The sequence below is a fragment of the Anabrus simplex genome, chromosome 2 (assembly GCF_040414725.1).
Source record: "Anabrus simplex isolate iqAnaSimp1 chromosome 2, ASM4041472v1, whole genome shotgun sequence".
NCBI lineage: Eukaryota > Metazoa > Arthropoda > Insecta > Orthoptera > Tettigoniidae > Anabrus > Anabrus simplex.
The window spans coordinates 888,623,727-888,641,227 of NC_090266.1; the positions used below are offsets into that span (position 1 = coordinate 888,623,727).

Genomic DNA, 17,501 nt, shown 5'->3' on the forward strand with positions numbered 1-17,501 from the left:
GAGGGAAAATACAGTTTAAGAATGACTCCAAACTTATAGCCTACTGCATTTTTTTATGTATAGGAAGATTTGATTTTAGGTACAGGTATTGAAAGACTGTTTAAAGATGAAGCTGAAACGAATAAAGTGAGAAAAATATCTGGCACCTATAAAATCCTTTTTTTTTTTTTTTTTTGCTAGTTGCTTTACGTCGCACCGACACAGATAGGCCTTATGGCAACGATGGGACAGGAAAGGGCTAGGAGTGGGAAGGAAGCGGCCGTGGCCTTGATTAAGGTACATCCCCAGCATTTGCCTGGTGTGAAAATGGGAAACCACGGAAAAGCATTTTCAGGCCTGCCGACAGTGGGGTTCAAACCTACTATCTCCCGAATACTGGATACTGGCCGCACTTAAGCGACTGCAGCTATCGAGCTCCGTCCTATAAAATCTAGTCAACTATTGGGTCATCTACTGTTAGATATAAGCTGTCAGTAATTGTTCTAAAAAGTAACAACATTATTTTTAGTTCGTATTCATGCATTATTTATCGCAAACAGACGTTGCCAAAACGTAATTCTATGCGATTCTGTTGAGTTGAAAAATACGATAATTTACCTCCTTGTTCCATCTCTGACCGAGCTCGATAGCTGCAACCGCATAAGTGCGGCCAGTATTCGGGAGACTGTGGGTTCGAACCCCACTGTCGGCAGCCCTGAAGATGGTTTTCTGTGGTTTTCCATTTTCACACCAGACAAATGCTGGGTCTGTGCCTTAAATAAGGCCACGGCTGCTTCCTTCCCACTCCTATCCCTTTTCTATCCCATCGTCGCTATAAGACCTATCTGTGTCGGTGTGACGTAAAGCAACTCGTTTCATCTCTGTTAGTATTCTGAAATTGTTCAACCAATTTTTAATCACACTTGGTTCAACTTTTTTTAAGTCACACCGACACAGATAGTTCTGCGAGAGGAAAGGGTTAGGATTGGGAAGGAATTGACCAAGGCCTTGATTAAGGTACAGTCCCAGCAATTACCAGGTTTGAGACTTACATCGAAATACAGCACGTTTAAGTTACCTTCAAGAAAGCTGAACTGAATTTGTAATTATTCTTACATTATCAGAACATTACGCAGCAACATTTTGACTTAAATTTAAGTATTATTTTAAGGTATTATTGACATTATTTCTATAAACTGGTCATGTTCAGTGGCATTTACAGTTTCGAAAATTTACATATAATTTCAGTTGAACAATACATTTTCCAACCACACTGGGTCATTGCTGCTGCCATGTGATTCACAGGCGTACTGTGGGCGATGAAGGTTGTACTCACCGGTCCAAACTGCTCGAAGTAGTTCTTGACGTCTTCGAGTGTTGTAGGTGCCGACAACCCACCGACGAATATTTTCTTCGTCCGCGTTACCATCTAGACAGACAGAAAACAAGAGATTAAATTAATGACTGAACCGTCCAGTTAGTGAGTAAGGAGTCGGGCGAAGACAGAATAACTGTAAACAACCTCCTAACTGCTGCGGAGAGGCGAGACTGAGAGAGAAACACAGATTACATTAGTACTGCATGAAGAAACTGCTACCAGATGCACAGCTGGTGACAAGATACATTAGCTTAATGTCTTCTAATTAAGCTATATTCCACTCATCTCATGTGATCAGAGCTGGCTTTATATCATCATGTAATCTATCAGAACAGATACAAATCGTGTTCCGACAACTTACAAACAAAAGGAGATGTAAGTAAACCTCTTCCATCGGACAGTACTATACAGTTCCAATAGATGAATGGGATTTCATGAATGCTCCCTATACATCAAGTGTTGTTAGTTATAAAGTATATACATTATAGGAAACGTGTCCATTACATTCACAATGCCTTCTTCTGGGAGCTGTCTTCGAACATTTGACAGGTAGCACATTGTCCCATACGAATTGATGTCAAAAAAGCACCAGCGTGATAAATAAGTGAAGGACTAATGCCTCATGGAAAGAGGCTATAATCTCTCTCTCTCTCTCTTATATATATATATATATATATATATATATATATATATATATATATATATATATATAAAGTAACATGTCCTGACTGACTGATTCATCATCGCCGAGCCAAAACTACTGAACATTAAAAAAATGAAATTTTGGGGATACATTTACATTAGAGTGTATGTGCTCACTAAGGGAGGATTTTTAATATACCGTCGCTAAAGGGGTGAAAAGGGGGATGAAGTGTTTAAATGGGCATATTTACATCTCAAAAACTTAAAAGTTTACAGACGTAAAAATTGGTATTTAGAATCTCCTTTAAAAATAAAGAAATACTTACTTTGTTTGTTTTTGGAAAATCCAATTAATGGGGGTGAACAGGAGTGACATAAGGGGTGAATTAAAAAAATATATATATCTACAGTATATCTCACGAACGTAAATTATTACAGACGTGAAAATTAGTATTTGGAATCTCCTGTAAAAAGAAAGAAACATAGATAATTTATTTTCGGAAATTCCACTTAAGGGGAACTGAAAAAGGGGGTGAATTTTTAAAATGAGAATATCTACAGAACATCTCATAAACTTGACATGTTAGACGTGAACACTGGTATTTTTAATCTCCTTTAAAATAAATAGACCTGTATTTTTATTTTCGGAAAAAAACACTTAAAAGGGGGGGGGGGAGTAAAAAGGACTGAAGAGGGCGTGAGAATTCCTTTTGTTAGAATAGTGATATCTCAAAAACTAAACATTTTACAGTGGTGAAAATTGGTAATTGGGGTCAAAATATAAGGAAATATGTATTTCTTTCTTTTCGGAAAATCTACTTAACGGGGGGGGCGGGAGGGGGTGAAAGATTTGAAAAAAAATAGTTGAATTCCTTGTATGGAGATATTTATGTCTCAAAAACTAAAGATGTTTCAGACGTGAACATTATTATTTGGAATCCACTTTAAAAATAAAGAAACACGTATTTTTTTGTTTTCGGAATGTCCACTTAAGGGGTGAGAGGGGTGGAATGAAGTGAAGAAGAAGTTGAATTATTTTTATGAGGTTACTTATGTCTCAAAAACTGAAGATGTTACAAACGTGAAAACTGGTATTTGGAATCTCCTTTAAAAAAGAAACAAGTTTTTTCGGGAATTGCATTTAAGGGGCTGAAAAGAACTGAAAAGCGGGTGAATTTTTAAAATGAGTAGCGGCATATCTACAGTATATGTCACAAACCTGAACATGTTACTGACATGAAACTTGGTATTTGGAATGTCCGTAAAACAACAGGAACATGTATTTTTTGTTTTGTTTTCGCTAATGACACTTAACTGGGATGAAAAGAAGCGAAAAAAGAGTTGAATTATTTTGTATGACGATACTTATATCTCATAACTGAAGGTGTTACAGACGTGAAAGCTGGTATTTGGAATCTCCTTTAAAAATAAACAAAACAGGTATTTGTTTGTTTTCAGAAAATCCACTTTAGTGGGGGTCGGGGTGGGGGAAAGACTAGTAAATGGTTTGAATTATTTCTTTTTGTGGGGATACTTATATCCCAAAAACTGAAGAGACGTGGATATAAGTATTTGGAATCTTCTTTAAAAATAAACATGTTTTTTCTGACTTGAGAGAAGTCTGTTTCTCACATGTACAGGTCTATGTCGCATGGTCATCTTAGCTCCAAAAGGCAATACCACAAACGTGGTTTACAAAAGAGTTTCTGGGTTATATGAAACTCAGTTTTTCAGTGAGTTTTTATACTTCAGGGATTTTCAGGTAATGTCTTAGTACAGTACCGAGGAACAATTACTTATATCAAATTACAAAATCCACGCGAGCGAAGCCGCGTGTAACTGCTAGTCATCAAATATAGGTACCAAGTGTAATTGATTTCAAAGCATCTCGGAGTGCTAAAGAGTAAATGACGAGTAATAAACAAAATCTGATACCATCTTCGTTTATTAATCGTCCACAATATACCGATACAAATTTGTGACTATTGAATATAGTTCTTTGCTTGGCTGAAATGGAGTTAATTCCCAACCATCGTCCAGGAGACACTCGAGCTAGTTCCCAAAGTGTTGAAGGGTTAGTACACAAGTTGTTCAACTGAATTATAATCGCACCTGATTCAACTTATACCCATCAATAAGCAGGTATCGGTGAGATCTGCAATGTACTAGAGTATTTTTAAATTAACTTCAAGAAAGCTGAAATAAATTTGTTAATATTCTCACATTATTATAACTTACACGTAGCAACATTTGTGACTGAAAAGTATTATTTTAATTCATTATAGGCATTCATTCTCTAAACTGATCAAGTTCAGTGGCATTTTGTTCCGAATCTTTTTATGTACATTTAGTTAAACTAAGTTAACCTCTCGAACACTAAATTGATGTCAGTAGGTAAGAAATTCAACAGAATTGAATGTCAGATTGGTGATACAAAGCTAGAACAGGTCGATAATTTCAAGTATTTAGGTTGTGTGTTCTCCCAGGATGGTAATACAGTAAGTGAGATTGAATCAAGGTGTAGTAAAGCTAATGCAGTGAGCTCGCAGTTGCGATCAGCAGTATTATGTAAGAAGGAAGTCAGCTCCCAGACGAAACTATCTTTACATCGGTCTGTTTTCAGACCAACTTTGCTTTACGGGAGCGAAAGCTGAGTGTACTCAGGATATCTTATTCGTAAGTTAGAAGTAACAGACATGAAAGTAGCGAGAATGATTTCTGGTACAAATAGGTGGGAACAATGGGAGGAGGGTCTCGGAATGAGGAGATAAAGGCTAATTTAGGAATGAACTCGATGGATGAAGCTGTACGCATAAACCGGCTTCGGTGGTGGGGTCATGTGAGGCTAATGGAGGAGGATAGGTTACCTAGGAGAATAATGGATTCTGCTATGGAGGATAAGAGAAGTAGAGAGAGACCAAGACGACGATGGTTAGACTCGGTTTCTAACGATTTAAAGATAAGAGGTATAGAACTAAATGAGGCCACAACACTAGTTGCAAATCGAGGATTGTGGCGACGTTTAGTAAATTCTCAGAGGCTTGCAGACTGAACGCTGAAAGGCATAACAGTCTACAATGATAATGTATGTATGTATGTATGTATGTATGTATGTATGTATGTATGTATGTAGTTAAACTATGGATTTCACAACCACACAGCATGTGTAATGTGGACGATGGTACCGTCTACTCCTACTGTAGTAGGCATGGTTTCAAAGTGTCGTTATACAGGAGCAAAATTAATTCTCCAGTTTCGAGGTAAAATAAATAGTATCTTAAAATGAAAAGTCTAAAATTATTTAAAATAGTAAAAATTTAAAACAGACGTGTTTCAAAAATGAATATATAGTTATGCTGTCTTCTATTATCCGCTTAATCCATCTCTGCACATAATAATTTCTTTTTAGGCCTGGTTTTATACTAGCTAGTTAATTTGATCATTTCGTAAGGATATCTGCCAATGTTTTGGGGTGTGGATCAATTGTAGTATAAATTTGAACTCGTCCTGTTCCGGATTTTTCTGAAAATATAGGGAAATATCACTACGACATGCTTATAAAAAGGGCATTCCTTCGTTTCTATATGCATACAGTTTATTCTAGAGCTTGACACATGAGGAGCCACATCACTAACTTCCCACCAAGGTGGTCGCAGTATGAATACAGGACTGTGTGAAGGTTTTTGAAATGAAAAGTCACGTGCCGATATCAACAATCATGTAAACATTCGAACTTCCTTGCTTCTTTTGTTTGTTAAGAAACCATTCAATGTTAGTCTATATTCGAAGAGAATACTGCTGTACCTGCCGTTTTCATTATTTTTATTCGTCCATAATTAATTGGATGAATCTTCTACTAATATCTACTTATGGAGGGTAGATTCTTCTCCGTCATTAGCCTCGTACACTTCAAGACCTTTGGCAGTTAGTGGAATGTCAAACGAAACAAGTAAACCAAATGAAACGAACTGTTGGTGAAAAGAAAGACTCTAATAGTTCGTTCTAAAACTCCATCTGTCTCGAGTAGGTGTTGTTCACCTGTGTAAAGAAAGTAGCTGTCTTGGAACTCTATCCCGACGTATGTCACCCACCAGTCTAGGTAGAGGAATCGCGCCCGTCTTCCCGAGATATTGCATTCCTGTGGGCGCGTTCCGAGATCCCGGCTTCTCCAGCCCGCGGCGCGGCGTCTCGGACAAGCAAGGCGCTGCTCAACTTTCCTCTCTAGCTTGCTTGTCTTTCCGCCGCTCTTCACATTGTGGACGATAAAGCGTCAATATGCGTACGGCAGGTGATACAAGTTTCGAAAAGGAACATTTAAAATCCCCTTTTATCTACTACGCTTGCGGAAGAGAAAAGAGCGAATCACGCTACACAGGGACACGCGCGAGGAAAGGAACATCAATATATTTAACTGAAATGAAATGGCGTATGGCTTTTAGTGTCGGGAGTGTCCGAGGACAAGTTCGGCTCGCCAGATGTAGGTCTTTTGATTTGATTCCCATAGGCGACCTGCGCGTCGTGGTGGCGGCGGCGGCGGCGGCGGTGGTTGTGGTGGTGGTGATGGTGATGATGAAATGGATTATGAAGACGACACATAAACCCAGCCCTCGTGCCAAAGAAGTTAACCAATTATGGTTAAAATTTCCAATCCTGCCGGGATTCGAACCCGGGGCCCCTGTGTCCAAAGGCCAGCACGCTAAACATTTAGCCATGGAGCCCGACAACATATTTAACTATCCATTAGGGAAGGTCAAATCTGAACATTGCCGAGTGGTTACATTTTTTAGTACGTCAAGAATACTGTATGTCACGTTGCCTACACAAAGTTTTATTTTTTTAGGTTAACAAGTCCACTAATAAGCAGCTCTAATAAAATTAATTTCGGAGAAATTCAATATTACATAATCTATCATATCTATTACTTAACTGTGTATGTGTGCTAGTTCAATTTTTCAGTGACCGTCAACAACTCTATGAATTGTGGGTAGATACACGTGAAAATTATAGTTCCCAACTAATCATTTTTGGAGGTTACTACTGAATTCGTATAGCATTAACGAAAAACTCAATCAGTAAAGCAAAGCAATACGGCTGAGTTAGCAATCACACTCATTTCGTGGAACTTCAATATCTGCAAGCCAACTGGCTGGGCAGCAGTCGTCTTGCCACTGGGCTGTTCCGCCATGGCTTTCTTTTCACATTATTGCGTGCCAAAAGTCTGGATCCAATTCCAAACCTTTCTGCTGTGTTCATATGGAGTGAGGGCATTTGACAATATTCATGGTGATTCGTCCGTCGGATGGGGACGTTAAGCCTTGAACAGACCCCTTGGTGTTAGTCGACAGCAGTAGACTACGTGCCGACATCAGGTCTCGCCCTTTCCCTACCTCATTATCATCATCATCATCATCATCATCATCATCTCACATCCAAATACTCTGGTCCCGTATGGGGGTCAAATAGAAAGACCTGCACCAGGCGAACCGAACATGCCTTCAGACTCTCCCGCCACTAAATACCATACGCTAAATAAATAAAATAATAAAACAACATTATAGAATATAAATAAATTGATTGGGATAGAATAAATTGTGTGAATTTGGAGTTGACGACATGAGTGGACCTTTTATCAGAGGAGGGGAAAGAAAGGGACGAAATGTCTATTCAGGACAAGCTTGTATCTTGGACAAAACTGACATGGATTGAATCAGCTTAGGCTGATCAGACATGCTGGATACGATGGTATGGTCAATTTCCTCCGACTCCTCTAATCAGATTCCAAGTACCCTACTAGTTCGGAATGTTATTTTGCAAGAGAATAATTCATTACAAAATTATCTATAATTCATTCTCGAGAAGAGTTAACACTTTCACATGTTTCTTTCTAGTTGCCAATGTGATGACTTTTCAACTGTTTAGACTAGAATTTCAGTTAGGATAGAGTCCGACTTCATGGCGATATGGTCAGCGTCTTGGTCTTCGGTCCACGGTGCCCCAGGTTCTATTGCCGGGGTGAGTTTTAATGTTAATCGGTTGGGTTGGGACCTGGTTTTGCGTGATGTCCTCAACATTTCCTGCAATTCGCACACAGAACTATCCTCCGCCACACTAACACGTAGTTTCCCATGCACGGCAGACCCGTACACCCTCGTCGAAGAGTCTTCCTTACAAGGGCTACACCAGGCTAGCAATACTCACACGAAGTTTTCAATTATTTTTGGTTAAGATAGAACATTCTGAAATAATCACAAGTGTCACTTTCTCGAGTTTAATTCATCTACGCTTGGGAACTAAAAGGATATTTAATTTGCACTCAAATATAACTGGTTCACTCGTGAAGGCTTGTGGGTAAAATGCTGAGTGTCACAGCTCTCTGAGCGTCCAAACCTGGACATTGGTGCCACCAGCTCAGGCAAGCGACAACTGATCATGCACCCTGGACCGGAGTTAATTTACGGTAGGATGACAACTTTCTTCCAAGTCAGTCTATTTGACACATTTTTGGTTGAATTAAGTTTGTTTCCAGGTCTAGGTTACGTTACACTGTCTACAAAATATTTTTTCTTTTTAGATTCCAGATCCCTGCCACCCTTTTTTCAGCCAAGGACGTAGTCTTCCCATACAAGTGCTGAACATGTCGAGTGTTGCTTAAGTGGGGACATCTCACGAAATACGGTATTTCAACTTGGTTCTGCACTAGGGATCACAATATACTAGTATAAGAATATATGTCTCCCAGTCTCTTTATGCGGTGTAGGGGGCAACGCGTCCACCTGTCAGCCGGCGGCCCCAGGTTCGATTCCCGGCCGCGTCATGGTTTTTAAATTGTAATGATTAATATCCCTGGCCTGCCCCTGGGTGTTTTTGACGTCCGTAATCTTCCTTTCCTCACATACAACATACCACATACCGCCATTCCAATTACACGCAGGCTCATACAATATGGTGCCAGTAGGGGCAAGAGATCCAAATGGGTTAACGCCCCGAACAAATAGCATTAAAAGAACATAAGTCTTATTTTCACCGCGCTTCACTTCACAAGTGTCGTTATACAAATGTATTACGAACAAAATTATAGATTATTTTGACATTGTTTCTGATCAAGGAAACAAAATATTTATTCCTTTCAATTTACATGTAATTGTAGAGCTCAGTGTGTTCCAAGAGGGGCACGAAAAACCTGCTATAACTTTGGAGAACAAACTGGTTTTTCATAATTAGTGCCTGGAAAAGATTTCCCGATTATACCTTATGATGTTATAACACGAACATTATATCATTATTTTCCTTTACTTTTAGACGCGACAAAAGGCAACGTTAAGCATAAATCCTTCATTTTAACCTAAATCTAAAATTTATGAAGGTTCTTTCCCCTGGCTACGAGCAAGTTTTGTTCATTATACTGGAAACCGTAATTGTGTTTCTTGTAAATTTGTCTATAAGGTGAAACATACAAAAATGTATGAGTGTATACGATGATTATGCTTTTACGCAATACGCAGTGAACATAAAATGCCTAAAGTATACACAAATTAAGAGTGGGAAAAATGAAAATACTTAAAAGTTAAACCTGGTTGCTTTTTCCCCGCAGCTATTGTATGCTTTTACTGACTAGTATATGTTTAACTGTGTTCTGTTAATCTACTCCGTTACAATAAACTTACGAGTTTCCGTTTCGAGTTGAATTATTGTAGTAAGTTCGTCGTTCGTAATCTGTTTGCCCTCCAGGGTCGGTTTTTCCCTCGGACTCAGCGAGGGATCCCACCTCTACCGCCTCAAGGGCAGTGTCCTGGAGATTCAGACTCTGGGCCGGGGGATACAACTGGAGAGGATGACCAGTACCTCGCCCAGACGGCCTCACCTGCTATGCTGAACAGGGGCCTTGCGGGGGATGGGCAGATTGGAAGGGATAGACAAGGAAGAGGGAAGGAAGCGGCCGTGGCCTTGAGTTAGGTACCATCCCGGCATTTGCCTGGAGGAGAAGTGGGAAACCGCGGAAAACCACTTCCAAAATGGCTGAGGTGGGAATCGAACCCACCTCTACTCAGTTGACCTCCCGAGGCTGAGTGGACCCCGTTCCAGCCCTCGTACCACTTTTTCAAATTTCGTGGCAGAGCCGGGAATCGAACCCGGGAATCCGGAGGTGGCAGCTAATCACACTAACCACTACACCACAGAGGCGGACTGTAGTAAGTTCTGCTTCAAATAACAAGGGTACTCTCAGGAGACGTCCATCGATGGACAGAAGTACACACGCGTGAGATTACCCCTTGCTTCATAAAGCGCAATCGTACTATATTCCTAACAATCCTGTAATCTATTGTGACTAAAGGGGAGGCTGTTAAATGCAAACCACGGGTGTTCCTCTAAGTACCATTGTCAAATCTGGAGAGCTTGCTATCCTCTCTTGAGTACTAACAGTATGCTTCCCTCTTACTCACTTCTCTGTCCATGAAAAGAAGAGCGGCAGTAGAGTACGATTTCCAAAGAGATATATGATAGTTCTACCATTGAAGGAAGAAGTTCAGCAGAGGGTGGCTTAACCGACTTCGCTTATCCGACATTCCGTCCTATCCCACACAACCTGCAAATCGCACAAGTCAGATAAAAATGTTGACCGTGAATAAATTCGCCCGGGAAACATGAACAATATGTTGCCTTTGCGGAAACAAAGCCCTAAATGTGCAGAGTTGTTTGCCGTTGATCACCAGTTTGAATTGACTGATGAAGACACATTGTCGACATTGTTAGCGACGGTGAAAAAGAAACAGCAGAGGGAGAGAAAGTAATTCAAGAAGGTGGTGCCAAAGTAACACACTATGAAGGATTCAAACCAACGAAGCAGCATCAAAATATGATAAGCAACAAGAAAGAATATCCAGCAATGACATGTTACTTCTACAGATAATACGTGACATGACGCCGCGAAAAAGGCAGCCGACAGGCAAAAGTCTATTACCAAAAATCCATGGCGCAACAGCCCCGAAGGGCCATGGCCTACCAAGCGACCGCTGCTCAGACCGAAGGCCTGCATGTTACGAGGTGTCGTCTGGTCATCACGACGAATACTCACGGCCGTTATTCTTGGCTTTCTAGACCGGGGGCGCCATGTGGTAGGTTTTCAAGGTCTCTTAACTTCATGACTGTGTGGTTCTGATGTACTTAATCGGAATGAATCGGAATATTTTCGTAACTACGGTTTGCATAGCATCAATAGGTGTATATACCCTAAGTGTATATGATTAATTAAACTTTTAATTAGTAATACGTGTTTTATGAAAAGTAAACAGAAAAATAATCAAGACATAAATAACAGTAGTCAGCCTAACACTTTCTTGAAGCAATTATTCCTAAGCAAGAAACGTCTTCAAAATCAGAGGAAACCGGATCAGCTTAAAGTAATTGAACCTCATATTCTTTCTTTCCTTACTCATTGATTTAGTGACTTCTTCGAGCTGAAGCCGTATGCCTTAAAAGGAAAGTCGCGTTGCTAATCAAGCAATGTCACTATTTTACATCTTTACAAACATCAAGTAACAATACATTTGAGGACATTATTTGCCAAGGCAGTGCGCCCCCCAAACGTTTTATCCACGCGCCGCCACTGGTCTGCCCGTCTGTGTGTCCTATATTGCATCATCCTACTGATATCAGTAGAATCTACATTGACGACGTATACTGAAACACGCCCGCAGCATTGAAATCTAATTAAGACTTGTGAAATGACCAAGATCGCCGTGATCTAGTGAACTGGCACAGTCATCGGCCTTTTATTACTTGAACTGGTTCGACTGAAGGTATCTGGAGGACAGTTTTCCATGTTTCCTTCCCGTGCAGAAAGATACGAAGCTTTAAAATTATTCAGTGTAACCTACGTTGGTGCCCGAGTTACGGTTGGCGACCGCTACGCTTTTTCCGCCTATGTTCAAGCAGTCTGTTTTAATCTTTATAACGGGTTGTCCACCAGCCCCTTCCGATTTAGTTTTATGCATCCCGCCGGATTGACAACAATTCTGAAATACATCAGTCCTTTCCCCAAACTGTGGTAATGTAACGAGATGTAGGGTTACGGGCTAAAAACCAGCAGGAATCGTGAGCGCCACTATTAATTCATTGTGAGTACCCCAAACGAAACCGTAAAACTAGCACAGGTACAAAGAATATGTACTTTATAACAGGATGCTCGAAATGACGACCTCCGTGGTCGACACAGAGCTGCGCCCGATGTTGTAAGAACCGTCTAACACGTTGCAAAATCTTCGGCATAACGGATCGGCATGCTTTAGTGATGAGCTGTCTAATATGATCAGGATTGCTCTGCACCTGTGCATACACCAGTTGTTTTACATGGTCCCACAGAAAAAAATCCAGGGACGTTAAGATCGAGCGGTCTGACAGGCCAGGGGACAGGTCTTCCCCTTCCTATCCATTTATCAGGATTCATCGCATGGAGATGGTTCCGGATGACCACTGCAGTGTGCGGAGGAGCTCGGTGATGTTCAAACCACATCCTGCAGTGGTTAAGGAGTGGCACATGTTCCAAGAACGGTGATAGGTCATCTTGGGGAAATCGCAGACAACTTTCTCCCGTCAGAGGTCCCACAAAGAAATGGGGATCAATGAGGTGAACATGCTCGACGCCACACCGTACGTTCACGCCCCAATGTACCTGAAAAGCTGCCTGTCGTACCCAATGGGGATTATCCATACCCCGGTAATGCGTATTATATCGATTAACTGTTCCATTGTTGTGGAACCGCGCTTCGTCCGCAAATAAGACGGTCGCTAAAAAGGCAGGATCAGTGTCCACATGCTGTAGGGTCCATTGACAGAACGCCACACACGCTTCGAAATTATGACCATGGAGCTCCTGATGTAAGTGGTCATCCGGAACCATCTCCATGCGACGAATCCTGATAAATGGATAGGAAGGGGAAGACCTGTCCCCTGGCCTGTCAGACCGCTCGATCTTAACGTCCCTGGATTTTTTTCTGTGGGACCATGTAAAACAACTGGTGAAATCACCGGGTAGCCTATGCAATATCCGCAAAACAGACGCCTGACTGATATTCGTCTTCTGTGCTACGGCCCGTGTGCTAGTGCGAAGATTATACCGGACAGCGTTTAACAAAACCACTTCATAGTGGGCAGACGTCACGGGATGATCTCGAACAGGCCGTGTCCTTTCCAGGGACGCAGTAGCCCGTAGACGTTCCACACTCCGAATAGTCATGCCTGTCGGTTGTCGCCTATTCGGATAGCGTTTTTTGATACAGGCGTCCAGCCTGGTATGCATTCTGTCTAGTTTCTCCATGCGTGAGTAACAGATCCATATACTTGTCACTGGAATACATCACGAGGCAGTGAAAAAGCTTTGTGTTGTGTTATGTTGTGCTGTGACTTTCCTCGAAGGAGGGGAGTTCTCTCAGCTACATACCTACCTGCCATCGCACATTGTTATTTTTCCAATAGGGCACACTTTGCCCTACATGTGCTCTACGAAGCTTGAACATGAACGATGAAGTTAATTGGTTACGTTTTTCCTAGCCACAGACCATCACCTCCTCAACCTCGTTCATCCCAGCTCAATACCCCAAGCCACGATACGTACGGCCCATTACAGGACCAAATAAACAAATCAGTCTGTGGAAGCTATCAAGTATTCAACCTTACCACACCCCAGGCAATTGACGGCAAAATTTAAAAAAAGTCATACTTGCGTGGGATTCGAACATTCGAGCACTGCGCCGCTGCCAAGTGAGCTGTTGCGAGGGTTGATATGCAGCGCGGAGCTTCTAGCCTGTAAAATACCTGCTCCTGGGCTGTGTGTGCGCTTCCTGTTGTAAGGTACGTGACCTTCGTATATGTGCTCGTTTTACGGGTTCATTCGAGGTACCCATAGTGGCGCTCACGATTCCTGCTGTCTTCTATTCCGTAAACATACATCTCGTTACATTACTCTGGTGTACGGAGAGGGGCCGATATACTGTATTTCAGAATTGTAGCAAAATCGGCGGGATGCATAAAACTAAAACGCAAGGGGCTGGTGAACCATCCAGTACATGTCGTTTGGTACAGGCTCATTGCACTTTTTAGTTCCTGGTGCCTTTAACTATGAAATAAAATCTTCAAATGGCAGTTCACTCATTGCTTTTATGACGACATATTCCGTGTAGCGAGTGAGGTGTATACAGCTGGCTATGAGAACCGATAAACAAACATTATACAGCTCTGTTTATAACAGTCACGAACACAGAGACCACTCAAAAACATAAACAACATAGACCGATTTCTGACGGCACTATGTGTTGGACAGTCCACAGCAATTCATTTAAAGGATGGTTTGGAATCCACCTATCATCCGAATCTATGGTCACTGAATGTAATACGTTGGGCTACCTTGTTCAACGAAATATGCCATTTAACCAGTAGTTTACTTGGGATAGGGTAGTCATTTCCCTCCTCTCCAGATCTTCCCCATTTGGGCTCATGGGCCTGGTGAATTCTTGTTTCATACCATTACGTCTTCATCAACTTCGGACTGAACTGGGAATCGAGCTAACGATCCACAATCAGTGATGAATGCCACTCGACTGGCGCGACGGTCATTTCATTAAGTACTGTATATTAAATATATAATATAAATATGAAATATAAAGAAATGGGGTCCTAATACGGGTTGATTCTCTCGCACCAAACAGCGTGCTATATTTTAAAATGCACGGCCTTTTCTCATGATCTACTCTTGTTAGCCACCTGGAAACCATTCTAAAAGGAAGTTTGAAGCCTTAATCTCTAACTCTGCCGCTGAAAATTTTTCGAGGTGACGATAACCTATGTGCAATTAGCATTCTGAAGTACTTTTGTAGAATACCTTTTTTAATTGCTGATTATCATTATTATTAACAAGCCATAAAATGCGAACTACTCGGTATATAAATATGACGTTTGTTTCTATATATTCGATAAGGTGTTGCATTTCATCCTAACCACACGCAAAATCTCACGTACGAAAATCTTGTCCAAGCGCGCATGATATTTGAATGTGATATTTACAAAGTGTGAGGTGACAAGCCACGCAACATCCGATAACGTCGCACTTACCCACTACTGGCGCACTGAAAAAAAAATCGCGAGGTTTCACGTCCACTACAGTCCTACTTTTAACACCTTCCTTTCTATCGCATTTGTTGCTAACTACGACAAACAGCTTCGTGATCACTTTGACCCTCTATCACTTCAATTTTTCTGCAGAGCTCATCTGGTTTTATCAGCATCACGTTTAGAACATTCTTCCCTCTATCCGGTTCTATCACTTACTGATTCAGCTGTCCTTCCCAGATTAACTTATTTACCACTTGTTGGTCATCCTTTCTGTCATTCGCATTACCATCCCAGTTAATATTCGGTAAACTTAGATCACCGTCTACAATCACGTTCCTTTCAGTGCCATTTCCCACTTGGCTGATTATCTTATCATATAATTCTGCATCACTGTCACACTTAGGTCTGTAAACCCCAAAAACATAATGTTGCCTGTTATCTTTAGAGATGAGCCTTAGATCTGGAATTTCATGTTTCTCATCCCCAAAATTTTCCATACCTTACATATTCTTCTTTCAACAGCATGAACACTCTCCATCCTTTCAAATTTGTCCTGTATCTACGATAAACGCTACAGTTCCGGGAGAACGTTTCTGCATCCATAATATCACTTCTCAGGCACGATTCAATTCCTATTACAATATCTGGTAAATCTATATCTATTGAATTACTTAATCCTATTCCCTTCTTTACAATACTTCTACAGTTTAATAGTAAAACCTTTTTGTCGTTCTTACTTGACTTCCAGCTCACCGTACTCTCATTACTGCCCACTAGTCAACTCCGTTTCCCTAAATGCACCTTTCTAACCTTCTAAAAAATCTCCCGAACATATATGTGGCCATGCGTTTCAAGTGAAGGCCATCTGGGCGCTGATCCCTACCTCCTACCCACCCATTAGGGTCCAAAAATCTCACTCTCAGTTTCCCACATACCCACTCCGTAGAAGCATTTGAATCCCTGACCTTTCCTCAGTCAGGATCCCTCCTACAACTATATCCCACTGATAACAAATTCCACTCCCTTAAACATCCTAGACTGGGGCGCTTTCTCACCGTCAAATAACTCCTCGATTCTTTTCACATAGCGTGAGAGGAACTCGGAATTGTCCTCAGATCCAGGTAAAAATTCCTAATCTGACAAAGAATCGAACCCAGAACCTCCGGGTAAGAGGCAAGCTCTAAACCGCGGAGCAGACTGAAAAATACATAAACCTATGCAGATTCCATCACACCAAACAAGTAACAACTGTATCGCGAAATCAATATCCCTCTCTATCCCAGAGTTTGGCATATCAGAGATCCACTATGGAAAATAAAGAATGTGTCACACCTGTTCATACTTCATCCACCGGGCGAGTTGGCCGTGCGGTTAAGGGCGCGCGGCTGTGAGCTTGCATCCGGGAGATAGTGTGTTCGAATCCCACTGTCGGCAGCTCTGAATATGGTTTTCCGTGGTTTCCCATTTTCACACCAGGCAAATGCTGGGGCTGTACCTTAATTAAGACCACGGTCTCTTCCTTCCAACTCCTAGGCCTTTCCTATCCCATCGTCAACATTAGACCTATCTACGTCGGTGTGACGTAAAGCCACTAGCTATATACTTCATCCCAATGCCAACGATTTTTTAAAAAGATACAGAAATCGTGTGCTCCCTTTTCAAGTACCTACCCTTAGTGTTTTTGTATTAAAATCGCATGACAAGAAACTTCTTCCAGCAAGAAGTCACTTACGCAAAGATGAAGTTTGTTGGTTTTGGTGTTGGAGTATTAAATAGGATGAACGTACTAGTAATGATTTATTGAAAAGATCTGGTGCAATTCATTTTCACTGCTAGCTGAAACTTACAGTGTTCCTAGGGTTTCATTTAATGAGACTGCAGGCGTTCGTTGTCATAGCTAGTGAAAGGAACGCTCAAGTGTGCGAAGAGAAGAGTTCTTTTGAATACTTTTCTCAGCGGGTAGGTCGCATATACTTCAAATAAAGTTGGTTTCTAAAGCCACACCATAACACAACACACCAGAGGACGGCAGATGGGAATCATAAGGGCACAGCAATAAGGGGTGCAGATGTAGGGGAAATGCGGAGACAAACCGAGATATAGCCTGCTAGCAAGTTATTGTGTTCATCCAATTGCAGTATATATTAGAGCCTGTCACTATCATGTTTTAATTCAGTGAGGTCCAAAATCTGTCTACCTGTTCCAATTTGGAGTGTTCTACGAGACAATTTACCTTTCGAGGTCCCATTATCACCGACAGACTTTCATGTTGGGAATTATTATTAAAATTTATTTTGCTACACGACATTAACATATATATAATTTTGGTGACAATAGAATGGAAAAAATATAGAGATGCTAACGTAGCGGCCATGGCATTAATTAAGGTACAGCCACA

At 41.2% G+C, this 17,501-nt stretch overlaps 1 protein-coding gene across 10 annotated transcripts in view; it reads right to left on the minus strand.

The window, feature by feature from the left end:
- The window catches only part of Rbp6 (RNA-binding protein 6), a 1,759,572-nt gene that overhangs the window by 901,707 nt on the left and 840,364 nt on the right, over positions 1-17,501 (minus strand). For all 10 annotated transcript variants that reach the window (XM_067141638.2, XM_068226323.1, XM_068226322.1 and 7 more), the window contains one exon: positions 1,316-1,408. In XM_067141638.2, the coding sequence (XP_066997739.1) occupies positions 1,316-1,408 (93 nt within the window). The remainder of the gene's footprint in view (positions 1-1,315; positions 1,409-17,501) is intronic.